The following is a 21868-nucleotide window of genomic DNA, read 5'->3' on the forward strand; positions in this document are numbered from 1 at the left end:
ATTAATTTCCTCTTTTTTTTTTTTTTTTTTTTGAGGTGGAGTCTCGATCGATCCCCAGTCTGGAGCACAGTGGCTGATCTCGGCTCAGTGCAACCTCCGTCTCCCGGGTTCAAGCGAGTCTCCTGTTTCAGTCTTCCTGGTAGCTGGGATTACAGGCGCCCACCACCGCGCCGGGCTAATTTTTGTATTTTTAGTATAGACGGGTTTTCACCATGTTGGTCAGGCTGGTCTCGAACTCCTGACCTCAGATGATCCGCCCGCCTTGGCCTCCCAAAGTGCTGGGATTACAGGCGTGAGCCACCACGCCCGGCCTCATCTGCAATTTTACTTAAATCACAAATATACTAGATCCTCTTACATGCTTCGAAGAACTAAAAAAACATAAGACATGAATTATCACAATGATTACCGAATTAATTGTAAATTTTTTTATTTAAACTAGTCACAAAGGTATCACAGGTATGACTTACACCTAACGGGGGCCAAAAGATGAACTAATGATTGGGTTGCGAAACGAATGATTGAATTATCCCTAACAATCTTGGGAAGAAAACAGGATTGGCCAGGCCCGTCCCAAGAGGTCCACGTCAGGCAGGGGCCCCGCCCACCGCGGGACCAAGCGGCTACGCCTTCCAAGGTTTCATTCGGGGCCGCGCCAGCGCTGAGGAGATTCAAACGCCACATGGTTCCGAAGGTCCTGCAGGCTCTCGGGGCACCCTACAGCCGACACGCCAACAAAAGCTTCGGAGCCGCCAACCCCAAAACGGAAACACCAGAGCCACAAGCTGAGCTCGCGTAGGGCACGCTCCCCCGGGAGTGCTTCCGGGACAGGGGGCGGGGTCGCCGGAAGTGGCCGTCCGCCGTCCGCTGCTCGTTGTTTAAGCGGCTGACGGGAAGGAGAAGCCAGAGCTCCAGCGGCGCCGCGGGGCGGCAGTCAAGTCCAGAGCCGGAGCCGTCACTCACCTCTGGATTAGCCTGAAGCGGAGACTACCGGCTGCGGAGCGGCGGGGCGAGACACTTGCTCGCCTTTTGACCCCATCATGTCGCGGGGCTCCATCGAGATTCCCCTCCGGGACACTGACGAGGTAAGTGTCGTGTATGGAGGCGGGTGGGGGCCATGAACTTGTACGATCGCCCCCACCGACTTCGCTCGACTTCGTTTCTGAAGCGAGAGCATCCTCCTTCCCTAAGAGCCCTGATCGAAATACCTGGCCAAGGTCTGATCATCATCTTCTTCAGCCCCTGTGCCCTCTCAGGCTGGGGGCACCGCGTCTCTGCAGCCTCAGGGCCACTCGGAGAAGGAGTTCTTGAAAGTTCCTCTCCAGCCTGTTCGAATTTGACAGTGCGCTACTCTTTTCCTAACCAACTCACGGGAGCAGAGGTGTGAGAGTACCCGATAAACTGTAAAACACCTCGCAGATTACAGAGGTGGGCGCTGATGTTACCGGGGTTTATATGCTTGCTGCTCAAACTCGAGATCTTACCCTGGGAATATATAGGAGGTCGCCTCTTCTCCCTTAGAAACTCGAGTCTATCATGGTGCGCTGTGTTCTCTACACCAACTCTCCTTCAACGAGATAGCCCAAGATTTAGCCGCCCCTGTGTGCTGATAAAATTTAACCTCCTCTCGCTTACCTATGTCTCACTCACGGGTGGCCTGTGGCTTGTCTGAGTAAAGCTCTCAGCTTTGATGTTCAGTCTTCTTGTATATCTTTTATTTTTATTTTTTTGTTTGAGATATAATATTGAGGTATAAAATTCAGTGGTTTTTAGTGTATTCGCAAAGTTGTGTAGTCATTACCTCTAATTCCAGGACATTTTCCTATTATTATTTTTGTGCTTACAGTCAGGACTGTCTGTTACACGCAGGTGCCACCTCCATGATTAATGTGTGCAGTGGCATTCAACTTTGCATGGCTTGTAGGGTCATGCATCTCAAGGAGTCAGACCTATGGCATAATAGTCTCTAGGGTGCTTATCTGCACTTTACTTGGATTCTATGTTAAGTAGGATTTTGTTTTGTTATTTTTGAGTAAGCAGACCATTTCTAGTATTTTATAGTTCCAGTGATTTGGGGACAAGTAGCAGGGTTTGTTTGCTTCTCTGTGCTTTAACTTTATTATAGTATAACCTATTCGTCATGTGCTCCTTAAACATTAACATGGATTAGCTCAACCGTATTGAAAGTGAACACGTACTCTATGTATATGCATGTTGATTATATTCACGAAAAGCAGCAAAGATGAAATGTGAATTTTAAAGTGGAATAAGAGTTAAGACCTACCTTTTGTATTTTAGGTCATTGAACTTGACTTCGATCAGTTACCGGAGGGAGATGAAGTTATCAGTATTCTGAAACAGGAACACACACAACTGCACATATGGATTGCTTTGGCGGTCAGTATTCATGTAGCAAATATTTTTTATTTGTTGACTAGGAAAATATGTAGTTTCTGTTTTCAGATATAGTAATAGCCAGCTTGGCTGCATGATAGATTAGTTATACCATGTGTATGGAAGTTAATTGTGTTAATAATTTATGGAACAATAAGGCCGTTTTCCTAAATGATATGCTGCTCTACTGGTGAATATGTTGGTAAAGGCAAAATTCATTTAAGTAGTACTCTATATTGAATATTTTATTATTTAGTGCTTGTTCAGTGAAGGCTGGCTTATGGTTTATAGATAAGCTGAAAAGAAGCGAAGTGCTTCTGTGTGAACATTGCTGCTTAACATTGTTTCCTATAACAACAAAACATTTCCCTTAAAATATTCTAGAATGTGATTAGGTTCTGGGAAAATCACTTCACCCAAAATCACAAAAGTTCTTTTGGGTGAAATTTATCTCAGACTTATGTTTTTTGTCCTATTTAGTCTCCTTCAATGTGAATCTTACTGGAGATTCTCAAGAAAATCCAATCAGAAACCCTAAAATTCTATATCCTCTACTTGCCAGCATCAGCTGCATAATGATGTTTTCTTTTTATAGGAATAGGTAATATAAATGTCACAGTCATTATTCCTAAGTAGATATGCCACATTGCTTTCATACAAACATACAGAAGAGGCTCCTAATATTGTCTTGAAGAGTCAGAGAAATAGGTCTGGAATTGGGCTTATATCCAGTGCTCAAGACTGCTCTAAGAGTTTCTTCCTTTTAGATGTGGATTTACAGAGAAGTATTTTCAGTGACAAGCAGTGCCTTCTTGACTTGAAGTGCCAACTTTTCTTATTCCATGGAGACCAAGCCTCCTTGTCACACACATTTTTTTTAAAACCAGATGGTAATTTAGATGTATATATAATATATATTATATATATATATATATTTTTTTAAGTACATATGCCCTCCTTAACAGCACTTAAACAAAAATTAGAATATTGGAGGATTAGCATGGCACCTGTAGTAGAATAAATTAATGACACATTGTGGGATATAGATTTTTACAGGGAAAAGAATGTAGGCTTTGGGGTTAGATCAAGTCCCGGCATGGCTGCTAACTAGCTGTGTGACCTTAGACAAATGATCTAACTTCTGAGCATATGTCCTCATTTAAAATATAGAGATGTTAGCATCTACCTCATAGAGTGGTTGTACAGATTAGAGAATATGTGTATGAAATTCCTTTCATGGTATGTGACCAATAGTCAGTGGTTAATAAGTGGTGGATATTCCACATAGAGACAGAGTCTCTCTATTTTGCCCAGGCTAGACTCAAACTCCTGGGCTCAAGCCATCCTGCCACTACAGCATCCCAAGTAGTAGATTACAGGTGCATACCACCACACCTAGTGGATATTTCTTTTATTATTTATAAGTCAAACAGATGCCTAGAGAAGTTGTTAAACAGGCCCAAATCACAGATAATTTTTGGTAGATCTAGAACCAGAACCCAAGTTTTCTATTTAGAATTCTTCATATCTTTCACTATTGTTTTCTCTCTTAGGCTCTACTTATCTGAAAATTTTAGTTAGAAATCAGCTAGATAAGCAGCAGATTGGGAACATTGTGAATGATTCCAGTTTTTTAAACAGCTTTATTAAAGTCTAATGGATTTATAATGAACTGCACATATTTGACATTTACCATTTGATAAGTTTTATCATCTGTATATACCTGTGAAACCATCACCACAATCAAGATTAATGAATACATTCATCACCTTCCGAAAGTGTCCTCTGTACCACTCCCCACAAGTCCCCCACCCCACCCCTAATCCCCGTGCCAGACAACCACTGGTCTGCTTTTTGACACTAGAGATTGTTTTACGTTTTCTAGAGTTTTATATAAATGGAATCACACAATATGTACTCTTTTTTTGGTCTGATTTCTTTCATTCAGCATAATTATTTTGAGATTTATCCATGTTGTAGCATGTATCAGTAGTTCATTCCTTTTCATTGTAGGATAGTATCCATTTTATGGATACACCACAGCTTGTTTATCCATTCACCTGTTAATCAACATTTTGATTGTTTCCAGTTTTTTGTTATTACAAATAAAGCTGCTGTAAACATTTGTGTACAACTTTTTATATGGACATATGCTTTAGTGATTCTAATTTGTTTCATTACCTTATAGCTGGAATACTACAAGCAAGGAAAAACAGAAGAGTTTGTAAAATTGTTGGAAGCAGCACGTATAGATGGCAATTTGGACTATAGAGACCATGAAAAAGACCAGATGACTTGCTTGGATACATTGGCAGCGTATTATGTACAACAGGCTCGGAAAGAAAAGAATAAGGACAATAAAAAGGATCTTATTACGCAGGCCACCTTGTTGTATACAATGGCCGATAAAATTATTATGTATGATCAGGTAAAAATAAAGTCAAATTTCTTTCCATTTATGAAGGGAGAAAAGCACATGAAAGCAAAATGTGTGTGATAGCAGATTTTTTGAAAGAGTTTTTCTTCAAGTAACATGGTTGATAGAGCCAAAAAGAAGAAAGGTTCCTCATTAAAACTGGAATGCTTTGGTTTTTGTACTGTTTAAGTAATATGGACAAATGTAGTACATAAAACTTGCTCCAGTAATTTTATTATCTCCAGGTGAATTTCAAGGATATTTTAAGGAATTTAAATTTTTCTTTTGGTTGTTGTTACTGGCACAGAAGACTTACATTTCAGGATAATTTCTTATTTTGTAATTAAGAATTGCTTGTTAGTAGCTTAAGCATATTACATTTGATAGGGGAATTTGCACTGTGCTCCACCTCCTTCCTGTTTGGTTTTCACTTTAGTGTTACATGTTCATGGTATATAGGGGTAAAATCTAAGATAATACATTACTTTATAGAACCATTTGTTGGGAAGAGCCTGCTTCTGCCTACTTGAGGGTGACAAAATGGATCAAGCTGATGCACAGTTTCATTTTGTACTCAATCAGTCTCCAAATAACATTCCAGCCCTTCTTGGTAAGTGATCTTTGGCAACATGTTAGGAAACAATTGTTTTCAGCATATGCCTAGAATATATCTCTTGGTAATAGCTCCTTAATAACTCAGCTAGACAGCAAAGTAGAAGAGCTTTATGTTGTTACAAATGAAATTACCTACAACAAATATTGTTGAAATTGTAGAAATAAAATATATACCAGTTAAGAATAATTTATTATTTAGGCCAGGCATGGTGTAATTTCAGCACTTTGAGACCCTGTCTCGTTATACCTGTAATCCCAGCGCTTTGAGAGACTGAGGCAGGAGGATCACTTGAGGCCAGGAGTTCAAGACGAGCTGGGGCAACATAGCAAGACCCCATCTCTACAAAAAATAATTTTTTCAAAAAAGAGTAATTGGTTATACACTTCTGAAGAGCCAATAAACAATCTCTACTTAGACAACTTAAAGTTATTTCAATTATTACTTTATAACATTTTTTAAACTTTTATTGAAGTTCAGTGGTACAAGTGCAGGTTTGTTACATAGGTAAACTTGGTCGTGGGGGTTTGTTGTGCAGGTTATTTCATCACTTAGGTATTAAGCCTAGTACCTGTTAGTTATTTTTCCTGATCCTCTTCCTCCTCCCACCCTCCACCCTCCAGAAGGCCCCAGTATGTGATGTTCCCCTCTGTGTCCATGTGTTCTCATCATTGAGCTCCCACTTATAAGTGAGAACAGGCAGTATTCAGTTTTCTGTTCCTATGTTAGTTTGCTAACTTTATAACATTTAACATAAAAACAGGAAGTTTTATTTTTAGACATAAATTAGTATACTTTTATGAAAAACAAATTTTTAATATGAAATTTTGTTCTGTGTTTTCAAGTATTTCTTACTCAGAGATGTATTTAACTTAGATAAGTTAGTGTAAAACATAATAGACTTGTAGCCTTTAATCAGACACTGTGTTTATTTTTAAAAATCATTACAGGTAAAGCTTGCATTTCCTTCAACAAGAAGGATTACAGAGGAGCTCTTGCTTACTATAAGAAAGCATTGCGTACTAACCCAGGATGTCCAGGTAAGAGAAAAATTTTATTTTATGTCTAAACTGTGTATTACCCAGCTTAAAGCATTGAGGATTTGTCAGTTGCTTATGAAGTTATGAAAAGATATTGTTGGATTATAGAAATGTCAGAATCAAGGTTTTTTTTTAATGCTATGTTTGAGTCAAAAGCTGGATAGTAAGGCCAGGTGCAATGGCTCATGCCAATAATCCCAGCACTTTGGTAGGCCGAGGCAGGACTACTTGAGCCCAGGAGTTTGAGACCAGCCTGGGCAACGTAGTAAGACCCTGTCTCTACAAAAAATAAAAAAGTTACATGAGCATGGTGGCACACACCTGTGGTCCCAGCTCCTTAGGAGGCTCAGGCTGGAGGATCGCTTGAGTCTGGGAGGTTGAGGCTGCAGTGAGCCATGATTGTGCCATTGCATTCCAGCCTGGGCAACAGAACAAGACCTTGTCTCAAGGGGAAAAAAAAAAATAGATAGGGTCTGGCTGCACTGGTTCACACCTGTAATCTCAGCACTTTGGGAGGGTGAGGTAGAAGGATTGCTTGAGCCCAGGAATTTGAGACCAGCCTTTGCAACAAAGTGAGACCCCCGTCTCTACAGAAAATCAGCCGCACTTGGTAGTGCTTGTGGTCGCAGCTACACAAGAGGCCAGGCAGGAAGATCACTTGAGCCTAGGCATTTGAGGCTGCAGTGAGCCATGTTCATGCCACGGCACTCCAGCCTGGGCAACAGAGCAAGACCCTGTCTCAAGAAAAAAAAGTCTGGATAGTAGATTATAATATAATCTTTTTGCCCTATACTATTTTTCTTTCCAAAATGTCATTCATGCAGCAAATTTTTACTGAGTACCAACTATGTGGCAGGCAGTGTTCTAAACCCTGAGAATGTAGCAATTAACCAAAGAGACAAAAGTTCCTGCCCTCATGGAGTCCAGTTTTCAGTGGGCAAGATAAATAGTAAAGTATGTATGATGTGTAAGCTACCAGTAAGAGCCAAGGAGAAGAATAAAGCAGAAAAAGGGTATGAGAAGCATCAGGAGTTGCTTAGAAAGGATGACCAAGGAAACTCATCAGAGATAGTGACATTTGTGTGAAGACCTAAAAAACAACTAGCAGCCATGCAGATATATAGGAGAAGACCACTCATAGAGAGAGAGCATAGAAGGTACAAAGGTCCAGAGGAAAGAGAGTGCCTGGTAAGTTTAAGGAAGAGTAAGGAGGCCGTTGTATCTGGAATAGAGAGAGAAAGAGTGGGGGGGAAAGTAGTAAGAAATGGGGTCAAAGCTATAACCAGGGACTGACTAATCACGTAGGGCATCACAGATTATTGTAAGGACTTTAGTTTTTACATCGACAGAGATGGGAAGCCATTGGAGGGCCTTGGGCAGCAGAGTGACGTGATCTGACCTATATTTAAAAGGTTCATTTGAGCTTTGGGGTTGAGACTAGAGTGGGGCTCAAGGGGAGGGGGTCAAGGACAGAAGTAGGGAGAGCAGGGAGAAGGCATCTGCAGACAGGCAGGTCAGAGGTGATTGTGGCTCATACTAGGGAGGTAATAGGGGAGTTGGTACAAGTGGTCAGATTCTACATGTATTTTGAAAGGAGAGCTGATGGAGTACATATGATGTATAAGACAGAGAGGAAGAGTCAAAGATAACTCTCTTGCACAAGCAATTGGAAAAGTAGAGTTATATTTTACTATATTTGGGAAATAGTTTAAGTGGAACTAGTTTTAGACCTGAAAAGTTTGAAATACCTTTTAGACATATAAGTTGTCAAATTAAGCAGTTCAGCCTTAAAGCTTTTAGAGCTTTATCCTGAGCCTTGAGAAGAATGTGGCTATACAACCTGAGTCACGTGGCATGCAGTTGCAATTTCTGCCTTTTTTTTTCTGTAAACAATTAAGATCAAATGGTGCCAGAAATAAGATCCCCCTCACATGGAGCAATAAAATAATCTTTTTAGAATATAGCAATTTGTAACCAATCAAATTGCTGTGACATAGGCACCTGGTGTTATATTTTAGAATGTTACAATCCTACTAGAACTTCTCTATTTCCCCCAAATAATTAAAACCTTAACTTTTTCACTTTGGAAAATGCTGATATCATTCATTTGGAGTCAGTACTTTTCTGGTGGCCATTCTCACACCTTGCACTCCAATACACTCTATACTTAATCATATTTTCCAAATCCCGTTATTTAAAATTGACAAAGTGAAGACAGCAGAAAGGCTGGAATTCAGGAAAGAGGTCTGGGCTGAAGTCATTAACATATACATAGTGTATAAAGCTGTGAATGAGTGCAAATAGAAAAGAGGTCTAGAGGTGGAGCCCTAGAGCACTCTGATATTAAGAGATTAGGGAAATGAGGAAGAATCAGCAAAGGAGACTCAGAAGATAATAGCCAGAGGTATAGGAGGAAAATAGGGTAAGTGCATTGTCTTTAAAGGCAAATGTAAAATGTTTCCAGAAGAAGATGATGACCAACAGTGTCAAATTCTGTTGTTAGGTCAAGTAAAATAGGGACACAGAATTGATCATTGGATTCAGCAGCATACAAATCCATAGTGACCTTGATAAAAGCAGTTTTACTGGAATGGTGGGGTGAGAGCTTCACTGGAGTGTATTCAAGAGAAAATGGAAGGAAGGGAATTAGACATAGCAAGCGTAGCTAGATCATTCTGGGAGTTTTGCTATCAAAGAACAGACATGATCGACAACTGGAAAGGGATATAGAATCAAGAGAGGATTTGTATAAGATGGCAGAACGTTTATGTGTAGATGAGAATGAATGATCCAGTAGAGAGAAAAAATAGGGGAGGGTTGCTGGAGCAGTATCCTTAAATAGATAAGAGGGCATCTAGTGACCAGTATGGTGATTGGCTTTAGATGGGAACTTGTTTGTGTTTTGGCATGGCCTTAAATGAGGTAGCACATATGAGCATAGCTTTGAAAGGAACAATGGTATGTGCCCATAATCAGTCATATTATTTAAGGTCTTAGTGGAACTTTTGTTCTCTGTTTAAAAATTGTTCTTCAATAATGAGAAATTGAAGGTATGGTTAGCAGCGATGTTAGAAGACAAGAAGAATACCAGTATTATAGGTGTTCTGTTCTATAGTGAGAAATGTGTCAGTGATAGAGGAGAGGGTTGGAATGTGGTATGATGTAGGCTCCAAGGAAACCAAGTTTGTGATAGGTCAAAAGATTTTGTAGTGTAGTTATACTGAGGTTAATTTTGGGGATTTTGCAACTCATAAATAGAGAATGTTTAAGCATTTTTGTAATTGAACTCTAAAAAATGCCCTAGTTTGATAGATTGAATGACTTCATTTTATAGCGGAAGTTCGTTTAGGAATGGGTCATTGCTTTGTGAAACTTAACAAACTGGAAAAAGCTCGTCTGGCATTCAGCAGAGCCCTGGAACTCAATTCCAAATGCGTGGGAGCATTGGTTGGACTGGCTGTTCTAGAACTCAACAATAAAGAGGTATGTAAATGAAAAAAGTATCTAGCTCCTAACTGCTTTGTCAGGCCCACAGCCTCTTATCTAAAACTCTTGGAGCCAGATGTGTCTTAGAAATTAAGATTACAGATTACAGAAGGGTACCTGTACTTCGTAATGTATAACACCTAGTTATTGGGGCACTACCCCAAAAGCAAACTTATATTTCTGTGGCAAAATGATAGACTGTTTACACTAGTAGGATAGGGTTACAATTCAGGTAGTATTGCCACCAAATAAGTTTGCTCCAAGATTAAAAAAAAAAAACAAAACAGAAAACAAAACTTGTTTTTTAAGGCATTTAGATTTCAGAATCTCAGATAAGGGGTCGTAGACTTGTATATCAGTTTGGAATGCTTTCATTGCACGTAACAAAAAACACATCCCAGTGCCTTAAACATAAGGGCTTTTAGTGTTTACTAAACCAGTTGTCAAAGGTCTCAAATTTGATAGGTCCTTGTCGTCAAACCTATGATTTTATATAATTCCGTCCTCCCTTCCTTAATGTGCAGCCTTTCTTCATCATGTCTGTCACCTTATAGTCACAAGATGGCTGCAGCATCTCCAGCTTCTCATTATTACATCAGTCTTATAAAGAGGGAGGAAAGGGAAAGGATAAAAAGGCTTTCTCTTAGAGAAGCCCTGTCTTATATTGAGAAGGAAGCTCTCCATATGCTTCCCCTTATGTATAATTGTCCAAAACAGGGATACCTGGGTTTCTCAGCCTCAGTACTATTGATGTTTTGGGCTGGATAATTCTTTGTTGTGGGGAACTGTCCCTTCCATTATAGAATGTTTTCACAGCATCCCTGGCCTCTACCCGCTAAATGCCGATAGCGTTCCTCCAATTGTGATAACCAAACATGACTTCATCCCCAGTTGAGAACCACTACCTTAGGCCAGAGGAAAAGATTATCTGGACTGGTGTAGATCAATCATGATTCATCCCCCGGGCCTGGGGAAGAGGGGAAGGGAACTTTCCTTCCTAAACTCAAAAGATTTTCACAGGCTACAAAATCTGGATTCTGTTAGCAGGATGAGTGGTAAAATGGCTGTTGGGTAATCCACTAGTATCAGTCACACGAAGAAAACAGCTCGGATCAATAAAACCAAAGGTGGTAGAGGCCAGGCATGGTGGCTCTCACCTATAATCCCAACACTTTGGGAGATCAAAGTGGGAGGATTGTTTGAGCCCAGGAGGTCAAGGCTGCAGTGAGCTGTGTTCGTGCCAGTGCACTCCATCCTGGGCAACACAGTGAGATCCTGTCTGAAAAAAATAAAAATTAATATAAATAAATAAAAGCAAAGGTGGCTCTTTGTGGGAGAAGTAGGGGCAGGGACTAGTAAAGTAGATGAGATAAGTCTCAAGCAAGAACTGAACAAGAAAATAAAAAGGGGAAAAAAGTGACACACAAAAAAATTAAGGATTAAAAGGGAGATTTAATTACAAATGCAATATAGATATTTAAAATCATAAGAAGCTTCTAATCCGTTTTAGTGTCTGATCTTAGGATTTATAACTTATTTCTTGTGACTAAAGAAAACTTCTTCAAAAGTGCTAATTTAGTATTGTTTTCACTCTACCTTGTTGCAATGTTTTCTTTTAGGCTGATTCCATTAAAAATGGCGTCCAGCTTCTTTCCAGAGCCTATACTATTGATCCTAGCAACCCTATGGTATTGAACCACTTGGCAAATCACTTTTTCTTCAAAAAGGTAGAAGTCATTTATTTTTAAATTCTGATTTTTGTTTTTCTGTACTGCAATTGATATTTTATTTCTTTTTTAAACTTGGAAAGAAATTTGAAAATGTCAGATTTTTTCCCCCCTCCAAATTATAGAGTTTGTTGTATTAGTTACCTGGGGGTACCTACATTTGTTTATTCATTTATTTGCTTCATATTTATTGACCCCTATATACTGTACCCAACACTGTGGTAGTGATGTGAAGATTAGTAAAACATGGTGTCTGTACTCAAGGAGTTCAATTTCATAGAAAAAGCAGCCATGTAAACAAATGTAAGTGTAAAAATAAAGGTATCTACTCATTTATGGTAGAGAAATGAGGAAGTGGTCAGATGGCTTAGGTGAATTTTCACCAAGGCTGCAGAACTTTTGAACTAGGTTTTTAGGAAGAGGTCACTAGAGAGTTGAAAAGGGAAAGACACACAAATCTATGAAATAGTGTATAATATACTTATGGTAGGCAATGCTTTGGATTCAGATAGTGGAGAATTTGTGTAATATCAGAATTTGGACATGCTATGTAGGGAACAAGGAATCACTGACATTTTTATTTTGCATGTTAATCATGTTGTATTTTTTAAGTTGCCACTAATTCTGTAGAAGCAGTGGTATTTTAGGTTTCTTAAAATACTAAATCTACTGGGAGTAGTGGCTCATGCCTGTAATCCCAGCATTTTGAGGGGCCGAGGTGGGAGGATTGCTTGAGCCCAGGAGTTCAAGACCAACACTGGCAACATAGTGAGACCTCATCTCTACAAAAATTTTTAAAAATTAGCTGGACATGGTGGCACATACCTGTAGTCTCAGTTACTCAGAAGGCTGAGGTGGGAGGATCACTTGAGCCTGGGAGGTCGAGGCTGCAGTGGTGAGCCATGATGGCGCCACTGCACTCCAGCCCATGCAACAGAGTGAGACCCTGTCTCAAAAAAAAAAAAAAAAAAAGTGCGCTTTATGTATTTACTTATGTAATCTTCACAATAATTCTATGATGTAGGTAATCTTATTCCCATTTTGTGGGTGGATAAGTTGAGGAAGAGTTAATAGTCTAAAGTCAGTAATTCACTATGAAAGGGGAGTATGTTTCTACAGCCAGAGAGAGTAAAGCACTGTGGTTAATAGTTATGTGACCTTAGACTAACCACAGTGCTTTACTCTTTCTGGCTGTAGAAACATACTCCCCTTTCATAGTGAATTATTGATTAGGTTATAACGGTTATAGCACTGGAAGGCAACTATTTATGAAGAAGATGGAAATGTATCTTACAGGTAAACGAAGTGTTAGTCTAAGATAAAACAGCTATGCAAGCTAGTCTTATGAATTCACTCAGTTGACTTTCTGATCTTTGTTCAGGATTATAGTAAAGTCCAGCATCTGGCCCTCCATGCATTCCATAATACAGAAGTGGAAGCTATGCAAGCAGAGAGCTGCTATCAGCTAGCTAGATCATTCCATGTTCAGGTAATTTTATAACTTCTCTAAATGTCTAATCTTTTTACTTATAGTGTTTTAAGTCTTTCTAATACTTTTGTACATATTGGTCTTTTTTAATTTTCATTCTTTAGGAAGATTATGACCAAGCTTTTCAGTACTATTATCAAGCCACACAGTTTGCCTCATCCTCTTTTGTGCTCCCATTTTTTGGTTTGGGACAAATGTATATTTATCGAGGTGACAAAGAAAATGCATCTCAGTGCTTTGAGAAGGTTTTGAAAGCTTATCCTAATAATTACGAAACTATGAAAATTCTCGGCTCTCTCTATGCTGCCTCAGAAGATCAAGAAAAACGAGATATTGCCAAGGTACATCTTTTTTTAAAAGTCTTAGCTGTTTTCTGTTAGCTGTCCCAAAACTCCCATTTCTCATTTCCTGTTATTGCTAATAGAAATATGATAAAAACAGTTTTGTTAGCTGAGCTTGTTCCAGTTTAGATGGAACAATGGATTTATTAAACAGACTTAAATAGCCCCCACTTTTTATTTTGACAACCTATAGATGGAATACTTCAGCTTAACAATCTCTTTTATCCCAGGGCCATTTGAAGAAGGTCACAGAACAGTATCCCGATGATGTTGAAGCTTGGATTGAATTGGCGCAAATCTTAGAACAGACTGATATACAGGTATTTTAGTAATGTTTTTTAATCTCTCATATGATGTGTTTTTTGTAAGCCTGGTGTAGTGTCTCTCTTCCACTTACACCTTTTTCTGTCAATCATGAAAATACAGGGTGCCCTTTCAGCCTATGGAACAGCAACACGAATCCTTCAGGAGAAAGTGCAGGCCGATGTTCCTCCAGAGATTCTCAATAATGTGGGTGCCCTCCATTTTAGACTTGGAAACCTAGGGGAGGCTAAGGTAGGAAAATAGAAATATTTCCTTCTTTTATACTGAATCAAGTTGAATGCACACCTTTTTAAAAAGTGTATAAACTAAATCTTTTAACAGAGTGATTTTTCTTTCTCATAGAAATATTTTTTGGCGTCATTGGACCGTGCAAAAGCAGAAGCGGAACACGATGAGCATTACTATAACGCCATTTCCGTTACCACGTCATATAATCTCGCCAGGCTATATGAGGCGATGTGTGAATTCCATGAAGCAGAAAAACTGTATAAAAACATCTTACGCGAACATCCTAATTATGTTGACTGTAAGGATTTTAAACTTCTTTATGTAATGAAATCCCTTCATTCCCACAAGAGCAGCAAAAATTTAGCCTGAAAAAAATTTAGAATTGATAGTAAAAAATGTTTAAGGTTCTAATGTCCCCATTTCTCCAGGGCAAATTTGTGGCCTTAAAACAAAGGTGCAGCTTTACTTACATTTGTGCTAGAAATAAGCAACTAAAACCAATTGGACCGTATTTCAATGACTAGGTTATCTTCAGTGGGTCAGCTACCTTTGTTAGGCTTTTAACAACTCTTTGGCATATCTGATAATGCATTTACCTTTGAAACATCCTGCTTTGATTTCATATGAACATTCTTACAATGTTTATAATAGTGAGAAAGAAAAGTGCTTTTCCTTTAAACAATTATGGCTAAAATGTCCTAATTTGAGTTTCCCAACCTATACATTATAAAATAAGGAAAGTTTTTAATCAAAAAAAAATTTAGGCCTGGCATGGTGGCTCATGCCTGGAATCCCAGTACTTTGGGAGGCCACTGCAGCGGGATCGCTTGAGTCCAGGAGTTCAAGACCAACCTAAACAACCCCAGTAGCGAGACCCCATCTTTATATTTTAAATAATAATCATATACATAGTGTACTTAATTTTATTTGTGTTTGAGGGTTTTTTTGTTTGTTTTTGTACTTTCTTTAAAAAGAACCTAAAGCATGATGTTTTGACTCTAGTAAATCAGGAGGTTTTTTGTTTTTTGTTTTGTTTTGTTTTTAAGATGGAGTCTTGCTCTGTCACCCAGGCTGGAGTGCAGTGGCACAATCTCGGCTCACTGCAACCTCTGCCTCCCGGGTTGGAGTGATTCTCCTGCCTCAGCCTCCCAAGTAATTGGGATTACAGGGGCCCACGACCACGTCCGACTACTTTTTGTGTTTTTAATAGAGGTGGGGTTTTGCTACGTTGGTCAGACTGGTCTAGAACTCCTGACTTCAGGTGATCCATCCACCATGGCCTCCCAAAGTGCTGGGATTATAGGCGTGAGCCACCGCGCCCGGCATATCAGGAGCTATTAACTTAGTGCCTATCATGCTGTTATGGATGCACAAGTGATTTAAAATAAGCAAGATTTCAGTTGAATGCCAGACTGAATTTGAATTGATTTGATAGGCAGTAGTGAACCATTATTGGTTTCCTGAGAGAAGTGACATTTCCTAGAGAAAACAACAACTTACATTTGTGTAGCACTTCACTATTGATTAATGGAAGAACCCCAGTTAGAGCCCAGATCTTCTAAGTAGTAATACCTATTCATCAGACTTTCACTGTTTTGCCGTATTACAAGCAGTTTTTTTTAAAAAAGGTAACTGACAATGGTGTGTATTGGAGAGAAATTAGAAATAGGCCAGTTCCAAGCTTTTAAAATAACTTAGCTTGAGATAAGGACTTGGACCAGGGAACTAGCATTGGGAGTAGAGTGGCAGAGGTAAGTCTTAGATTTCAAACAGTAAGTCTAGATGGTGACAAAATTATTCTTTAACTCGTTGGATTGATGATTGATATTTTTTCACCTTTGGGACTTTTCCTTTTATGGCGGTATTAATGAAAAAAATTGTTTCAAAAGTATGACTTTAAAATTATGATCCTTTATAGCTAATATTTGGGATATAAAAACTTTTAAATATCTTTTCAGGCTATTTGCGCCTAGGAGCCATGGCTAGAGATAAGGGAAACTTTTATGAGGCTTCAGATTGGTTTAAGGAAGCTCTTCAGATTAATCAGGTTGGTAATATTAACTCTTAGGTTTGAGAAATAATTATTTTCACTTTTCCTTCCCCATAAATCAGTTTTTCCTTTTAATGGCTACATCTTCCTGGTTTTGTCATTTTTTGTTTTGTTTTCATTTACTTGTTAGATACTAAAAATGTACTAGGTTGCATTACTAATCATGTTATAAATAGGGACCATGTTTTTTTATGTAAATCTTTCCTATTGTCTTCCTTGTTCCTTCTTCCCTTCCCCCATCCCGTACTTTCACTCCACTTCAACAAATGTGACCTGGCTCCTGTGTTTTTTACTCTCACTAGTTTACTTCACTTTCAGTTTAGTTAGTACCATATGAGAGAACTTTATAGCATAGTATCTTAGGATTTTGTATGGAACCACAGAGGTCATCTAAACGTTTTGATGGCCCACAAAAAGAAATAGATTTCACATCATAGCCTAGTAAACACAAATGTATATATAGACAAACAACTGAAATGAAAGTTTCACAAATCATTGTTTGCTTTTGCCAATGGGCGATACACTGATATTTTTACTTTATTCCATTCTGTTGCATTTACTATGCAGATAACTAAAGACTAACTAAATTGATTTTACAACTCACTAATGGGTATCAACTCAGTTTGAAAACCACTCATATGGGGGTCTACAACAAGAAGTGTATATTTTCAAACAATTTTTTAATGATTTAACAATTTTTGTAAATCATTTTCAGGCTTCTGCAGCTGTAGATTCTCACTGTGAATCCCATGCTTGCTCATGCCTAAGTGTATTTGCAATACCAAATATAGTTTAGTATTTTTGCCTGTTAGTGATGGTTCCACATTTGTAACGTTTTGGTTGAGATTTTAAATGGTGGACAAGTACTGTGGATGTGAATGTGGGGAAGTAATTTTAATCATATGTAATTGGTCACAAGGCCTAATTTGCAGTAAGTATTGCTGTTTTATTTAACAGTGCCTTGTTGCTTTGTATGCATTTATGTTTGGATGTAAAGATTGTGTGTCTATCCAACAGGGAGCCACAGTATTTAAATTGACCAACCTAATGTTACAACTACTTTGAGGTGGCCAAATGTAAACTGAAAGCATTAATTAAAGTGGTGCAATTTTGTATAACTTAGCATTAGCATTAGTAGTTCAATAAATTTGGATTGCCATGCAAAAAAAAAAAAAAGAAAGAAAGAAAAAAAAGAAAACCACTGTTATAATATAGCTTGTAAACCTCTTCAGTAATCAGCTATTGTGGGAAGATGATTGATCTCTGTCAAACTAAACTGCAGATTTTCCTTCTTCATGTATGTATGTTTCAGGATCATCCAGATGCTTGGTCTTTGATTGGCAATCTTCATTTGGCAAAACAAGAATGGGGTCCTGGGCAGAAGAAGTTTGAGAGGATATTAAAACAGCCATCCACACAGAGTGATACCTATTCTATGCTAGCCCTTGGCAACGTGTGGCTCCAAACTTTACATCAGCCCACCCGAGATCGAGAAAAGGTAATCTCTTTTTGTCCTTTTAAACAAAACTGATACTCTATATTCTCGTTTGAATCTTTTTTAAGAGCACTTGTTTCTACAGGAAAAGCGTCATCAAGATCGTGCTCTGGCCATCTACAAACAAGTACTCAGAAATGATGCAAAGAATCTGTATGCTGCCAATGGCATAGGTGATTATAAGACTTGAGTACCCGTAACAATTTGTTTCAAATGAATACTTTCAGAGGAATGTTTGTAAATCAGAATTTTTCTTAAAATGTGATCAATGTAGTTGTTTTAAAATAGAATTTTTAGTTGTTTTTCTGACTCCAATTAGAAAATTCTTAAGTGTGAACCTTTTTATATCTTTAGGAGCTGTTTTGGCCCACAAAGGATATTTTCGTGAAGCTCGTGATGTATTTGCCCAAGTGAGAGAAGCAACAGCAGATATTAGTGATGTGTGGTTGAACTTAGCACACATCTATGTGGAGCAAAAGCAGTACATCAGCGCCGTTCAGATGGTAATAGCTTCTCTTTCAAGATATTTTTATATCTTGTTCATTGTTAAGCAGATGTTTTCTTAGCCATTCTGGCCCTGTCATGGAGCTGCATGCTATCTCTTGTGATACTGTGTCTATTTAGAGATTTATAATTATATAATGCTAAGGCCAGGCTTTGGTATCCAGACAGAGATGTGAGTCCTGGTTCCACCACTAATTACATGCCTCAGGCAAAGGACATCCTTTCTGAGCCAGTTTTCCTATCTATAAAATGGAGATAATTGTACCTTAACTTCATAGAATTTTGTGAGGATCCCATATGAAAACTACTTGGCACTAGCATGCCTAGCATATTAGTAATACCCAGTAAGTAGTAGGATTGAATATTCGTTTGTGTATTCAGTTTCTGAAACTGAACTGTGAGTTTTAGAAAGGTTAAATGACTTATTTAAAAGAAAAGAGGCCAGGCATGGTGGCTTACTCCTGTAATCCCAGCACTTTGGGAGGCTGAGGTGGCTGAGGCGGATGGATCACGAGGTCAGGAGTTCGAGACCAGCCTGGCCAACATGGTGAAACCCTGTCTCTACTAAAAATACAAAAATTAGCTGGGCATGGTAGCACGTGCCTGTAATCCCAGCTACTCAGGAAGCTGAAACGGGAGAATTGCTTGAACCTGGGAGGCAGAGGTTGCAGTAAGCCAAGATCCTGCCACTGCACTCTAGCCTGGGCGACAAAGCCAGACTCTGTCTCGGGGAAAAAAAAGAAAAAAGGAAACAAAACAGCGATAAGATTTAATGACTGTAGAATTTTTTTATGCTTATATTTGTTGGGTGCTTGAGCTCGAAATAAAAGTCATACTCAGCATCCATAAAATTAAAAAGTAAAAAGGATCTTCGGCTCTATGGGATATATTATGGTCAGAAAGGAAAAGCTTACAAAAAGTAGACAAAAAGAGCAGTCCAGGCTCTGAGAAGTGGTTTACCTTTTTCTAAAATGGGTGGGTTATTATCAATATTCAGAGTACTGGAAAGTCAATAATCACAGAAACTCACAGAACCTAGATTGCATATGGAGCTTCAGAGGTTGTGTTTTGTGAGGCTGGCCTTCCTGATCTGCTGAATGATAATGTTGTCTTTTATAAATGCAAATTAACTACTAGGGATATTCAGGAAAAAATGGTCTTAACCATTTTTCATGAAAAAGGTCTTACCTATGACAAGAGGTATTCCGTGGTCAAAAAGTGCTATGTTCGTGTCACAATTAACACTAGTATTGTATTGGTTTTACCAAGAAGTTAACAACCAGAACTGTAAGACTCCTCATGCTCATTGCCAGTAGGTTCTGCCCATTGTTAAGAAAGGTGTAGATGGTAAAACGCAAAGGACAACGGTGTATGACTTCTCATCAGTGGTCAATAAGCTAATTCTAGATAGTATTGCTAAAAGTATGAAAAAGGCTTTCCAATCTGTTTACCCTTTCTTTCAGTGTTGGTCCAAATTTCAAATGGAAAGAAACCATTTCAAGCATCTAGTTTTTCTAATGGTCAGATTTTTTATGTTGTGAAAATGTATCCTGATGAATGTCAAAAATCATTCCCCAAATTATTCTCTGAAATTAACCATTCAAAGGGTAAAACACCTTTTTACAGAGCTTTAAAATTGCAATGCCATTTTGCTACAAAATGAAAATGTCATTTATTCTTTGTTGTGTTTTAATTAACTTTTTTCTTTTTTTGTAGTATGAAAACTGCCTCCGAAAGTTCTATAAGCACCAAAACACTGAAGTTGTACTCTATTTGGCCCGGGCCCTCTTCAAGTGTGGCAAGTTACAGGAATGCAAACAGACTTTGCTGAAGGTAAAAAGGAGAGATGTTATTCCCATCCATTTCTGTGCTACATTGTATTTTTTAATTCTTTGTGATGCATGTTCACGTACCTACTACTTAATAATACTCTGCTGTCTAAAATCCTTTTCATGTCATTTGAACATATGAAATATTTATTTTTTATTCACAGGCTAGACATGTGGCACCCAGTGATACAGTTCTTATGTTTAATGTGGCCTTGGTCCTGCAAAGATTAGCTACCTCTGTCCTGAAAGATGAAAAAAGTAATCTGAAGGAAGTACTTAATGCTGTGAAAGAACTGGAGCTTGCACATAGGTAAAGATTTTGTAGAAACAGCCTATGAAATGCTTTGTTTGGTCTATGACCATACCATCTTGAACTCTCCCGATTTTGTCTGAAATGCTTTGTTTAAAGCCATTTGTCTCAAGCTGCTGAAAATCACTTCCTTCTAAAGGTGGTCTATTAGAATCATTCCAGCAATAATTAAGCCAAAGCAGATAGCAGCTGCCACCAGGTGGTGCCAAACTATAGTCAGGATCCTGCCAGATTTGGATCTTGTAGCTTGACCTCTAGAACTGGCTGGCTAGCTTTGCAAACTTGCCATAGATTTTTTATTAATCTGACAGTAATGTGACCCAGCATTTTACACATGTGAAATTTTTTAGACACTTACGTTGGTCTTCCATTTTACACCAGTGTGTCTTTTAATGGGATGTTGATTTTCATTGAACTAGGATTAAGGTTTTACTTCTTAAATAATGCTTAATAGTTTTATTCAGTTCAGCTCAAAATTTATTTAGCCATATAGTATTTATATGGTGAGTCAGTGTGTGGTGAAATTAAAACCTGTTATCTCTTCAGGTTTTGTCCAACTTTATTTTTATTCTTGTTTAACAATTCTTGCCTTGCCTGGTAAATTATAAGTGCTTTCATGGCCTGAGCCCCGTAATCTCCATCCTGACATATTTAGTAAATTTCATGTTTAGTAAATACTCGTTGCTTGAATTGCTTTGTGGTTATTTGTGAATTTACTGATAATATTAAATATAACTTAGACCATCTTGATGAACGTGTCTATTAAATGTAATGAGTGGCATAAATTTGTGTAAATCAGTCAATATGCAAACCTTTTCTCAGACTTTGTAGCACAGATTAAATTTTTTAAGGGCTTTATTTCATTAGAATCTCTTTTTTTAAAAGTGAAGTATTTTCTCGTTTCATTTAGATACTTCAGTTATTTGAGTAAAGTGGGAGATAAAATGAGATTTGATTTGGCCCTTGCTGCTACAGAAGCCAGGTAATGTTACTATTTATGGAAGGTGACTTTGGGTGAGGCAGTGATATTTGCGTGGGCTGGGAAAGTGCCACAGTAGGGAACAGAGGTTCCTGACCTTCCACAGGTCAGTCTTTCACACTTCTCTTGGGGACTCTCTAATCTTTGCCAGGACTTTTTCCTTTCAGGGAATTGGATAAAATTGCCTTAGTACAAGTACTTGAGTTCTGGGGGAAAATACTTTTCTATTTTACTTATGTCACCTCTGTCAGCCTAGTCAAGATAAAATTCATGACTCTGAGTTACATGTAAAGATAATGTTGGAAATCTTTTTAGCTGTGCTTTGAGAGGACATTTATAGTTTGGAAACTTAACATAGTTGGCAGTATTGGCTTATGATAAACTAAGTTAATTTTGCTAATTAAGACTCCATACATTGGTATAGTATGGCAAGTGTAATGCAAAAAAAAAAAAATTTTTTTTGGCTGGGCGCAGTGGCTCACACCTGTAATCCTGGCACTTTCGGAGGCCTAGGTGGGCAGATCAGCTGAGGTCAGGAGTTCAAGAGCAGCCTGACCAACATGGAGAAACTCCGTCTCTACTAAAAATACAAAATTAGCCAGGTATGGTGGTGCACACCTGTAATCCCAGCTACTCGGGAGGC

The 21868-nt window shown here is 38.4% G+C and overlaps 1 protein-coding gene across 2 annotated transcripts in view; it reads left to right on the top strand.

The window, feature by feature from the left end:
* The first annotated feature begins 577 nt into the window (after positions 1–577).
* The window catches only part of CTR9 (CTR9 homolog, Paf1/RNA polymerase II complex component), a 28746-nt gene continuing 7455 nt past the window's right edge, over positions 578–21868 (top strand). The window contains exons 1-19 of one of the 2 annotated variants that reach the window (XM_016920372.4): positions 578–1085; positions 2299–2397; positions 4583–4822; positions 5303–5420; positions 6374–6463; positions 9798–9946; positions 11569–11676; positions 13058–13165; positions 13270–13506; positions 13737–13826; positions 13933–14061; positions 14173–14356; positions 16017–16105; positions 17421–17606; positions 17689–17776; positions 17958–18106; positions 19824–19940; positions 20101–20246; positions 21157–21228. In XM_016920372.4, the coding sequence (XP_016775861.1) occupies positions 1041–1085; positions 2299–2397; positions 4583–4822; positions 5303–5420; positions 6374–6463; positions 9798–9946; positions 11569–11676; positions 13058–13165; positions 13270–13506; positions 13737–13826; positions 13933–14061; positions 14173–14356; positions 16017–16105; positions 17421–17606; positions 17689–17776; positions 17958–18106; positions 19824–19940; positions 20101–20246; positions 21157–21228 (2444 nt within the window). In that variant the 5' untranslated portion in view covers positions 578–1040. The remainder of the gene's footprint in view (positions 1086–2298; positions 2398–4582; positions 4823–5302; positions 5421–6373; positions 6464–9797; positions 9947–11568; positions 11677–13057; positions 13166–13269; positions 13507–13736; positions 13827–13932; positions 14062–14172; positions 14357–16016; positions 16106–17420; positions 17607–17688; positions 17777–17957; positions 18107–19823; positions 19941–20100; positions 20247–21156; positions 21229–21868) is intronic. The other variant, XM_016920373.4, reaches the window with a different exon arrangement.

This window comes from Pan troglodytes, chromosome 9 (assembly GCF_028858775.2).
Source record: "Pan troglodytes isolate AG18354 chromosome 9, NHGRI_mPanTro3-v2.0_pri, whole genome shotgun sequence".
Lineage (NCBI taxonomy): Eukaryota > Metazoa > Chordata > Mammalia > Primates > Hominidae > Pan > Pan troglodytes.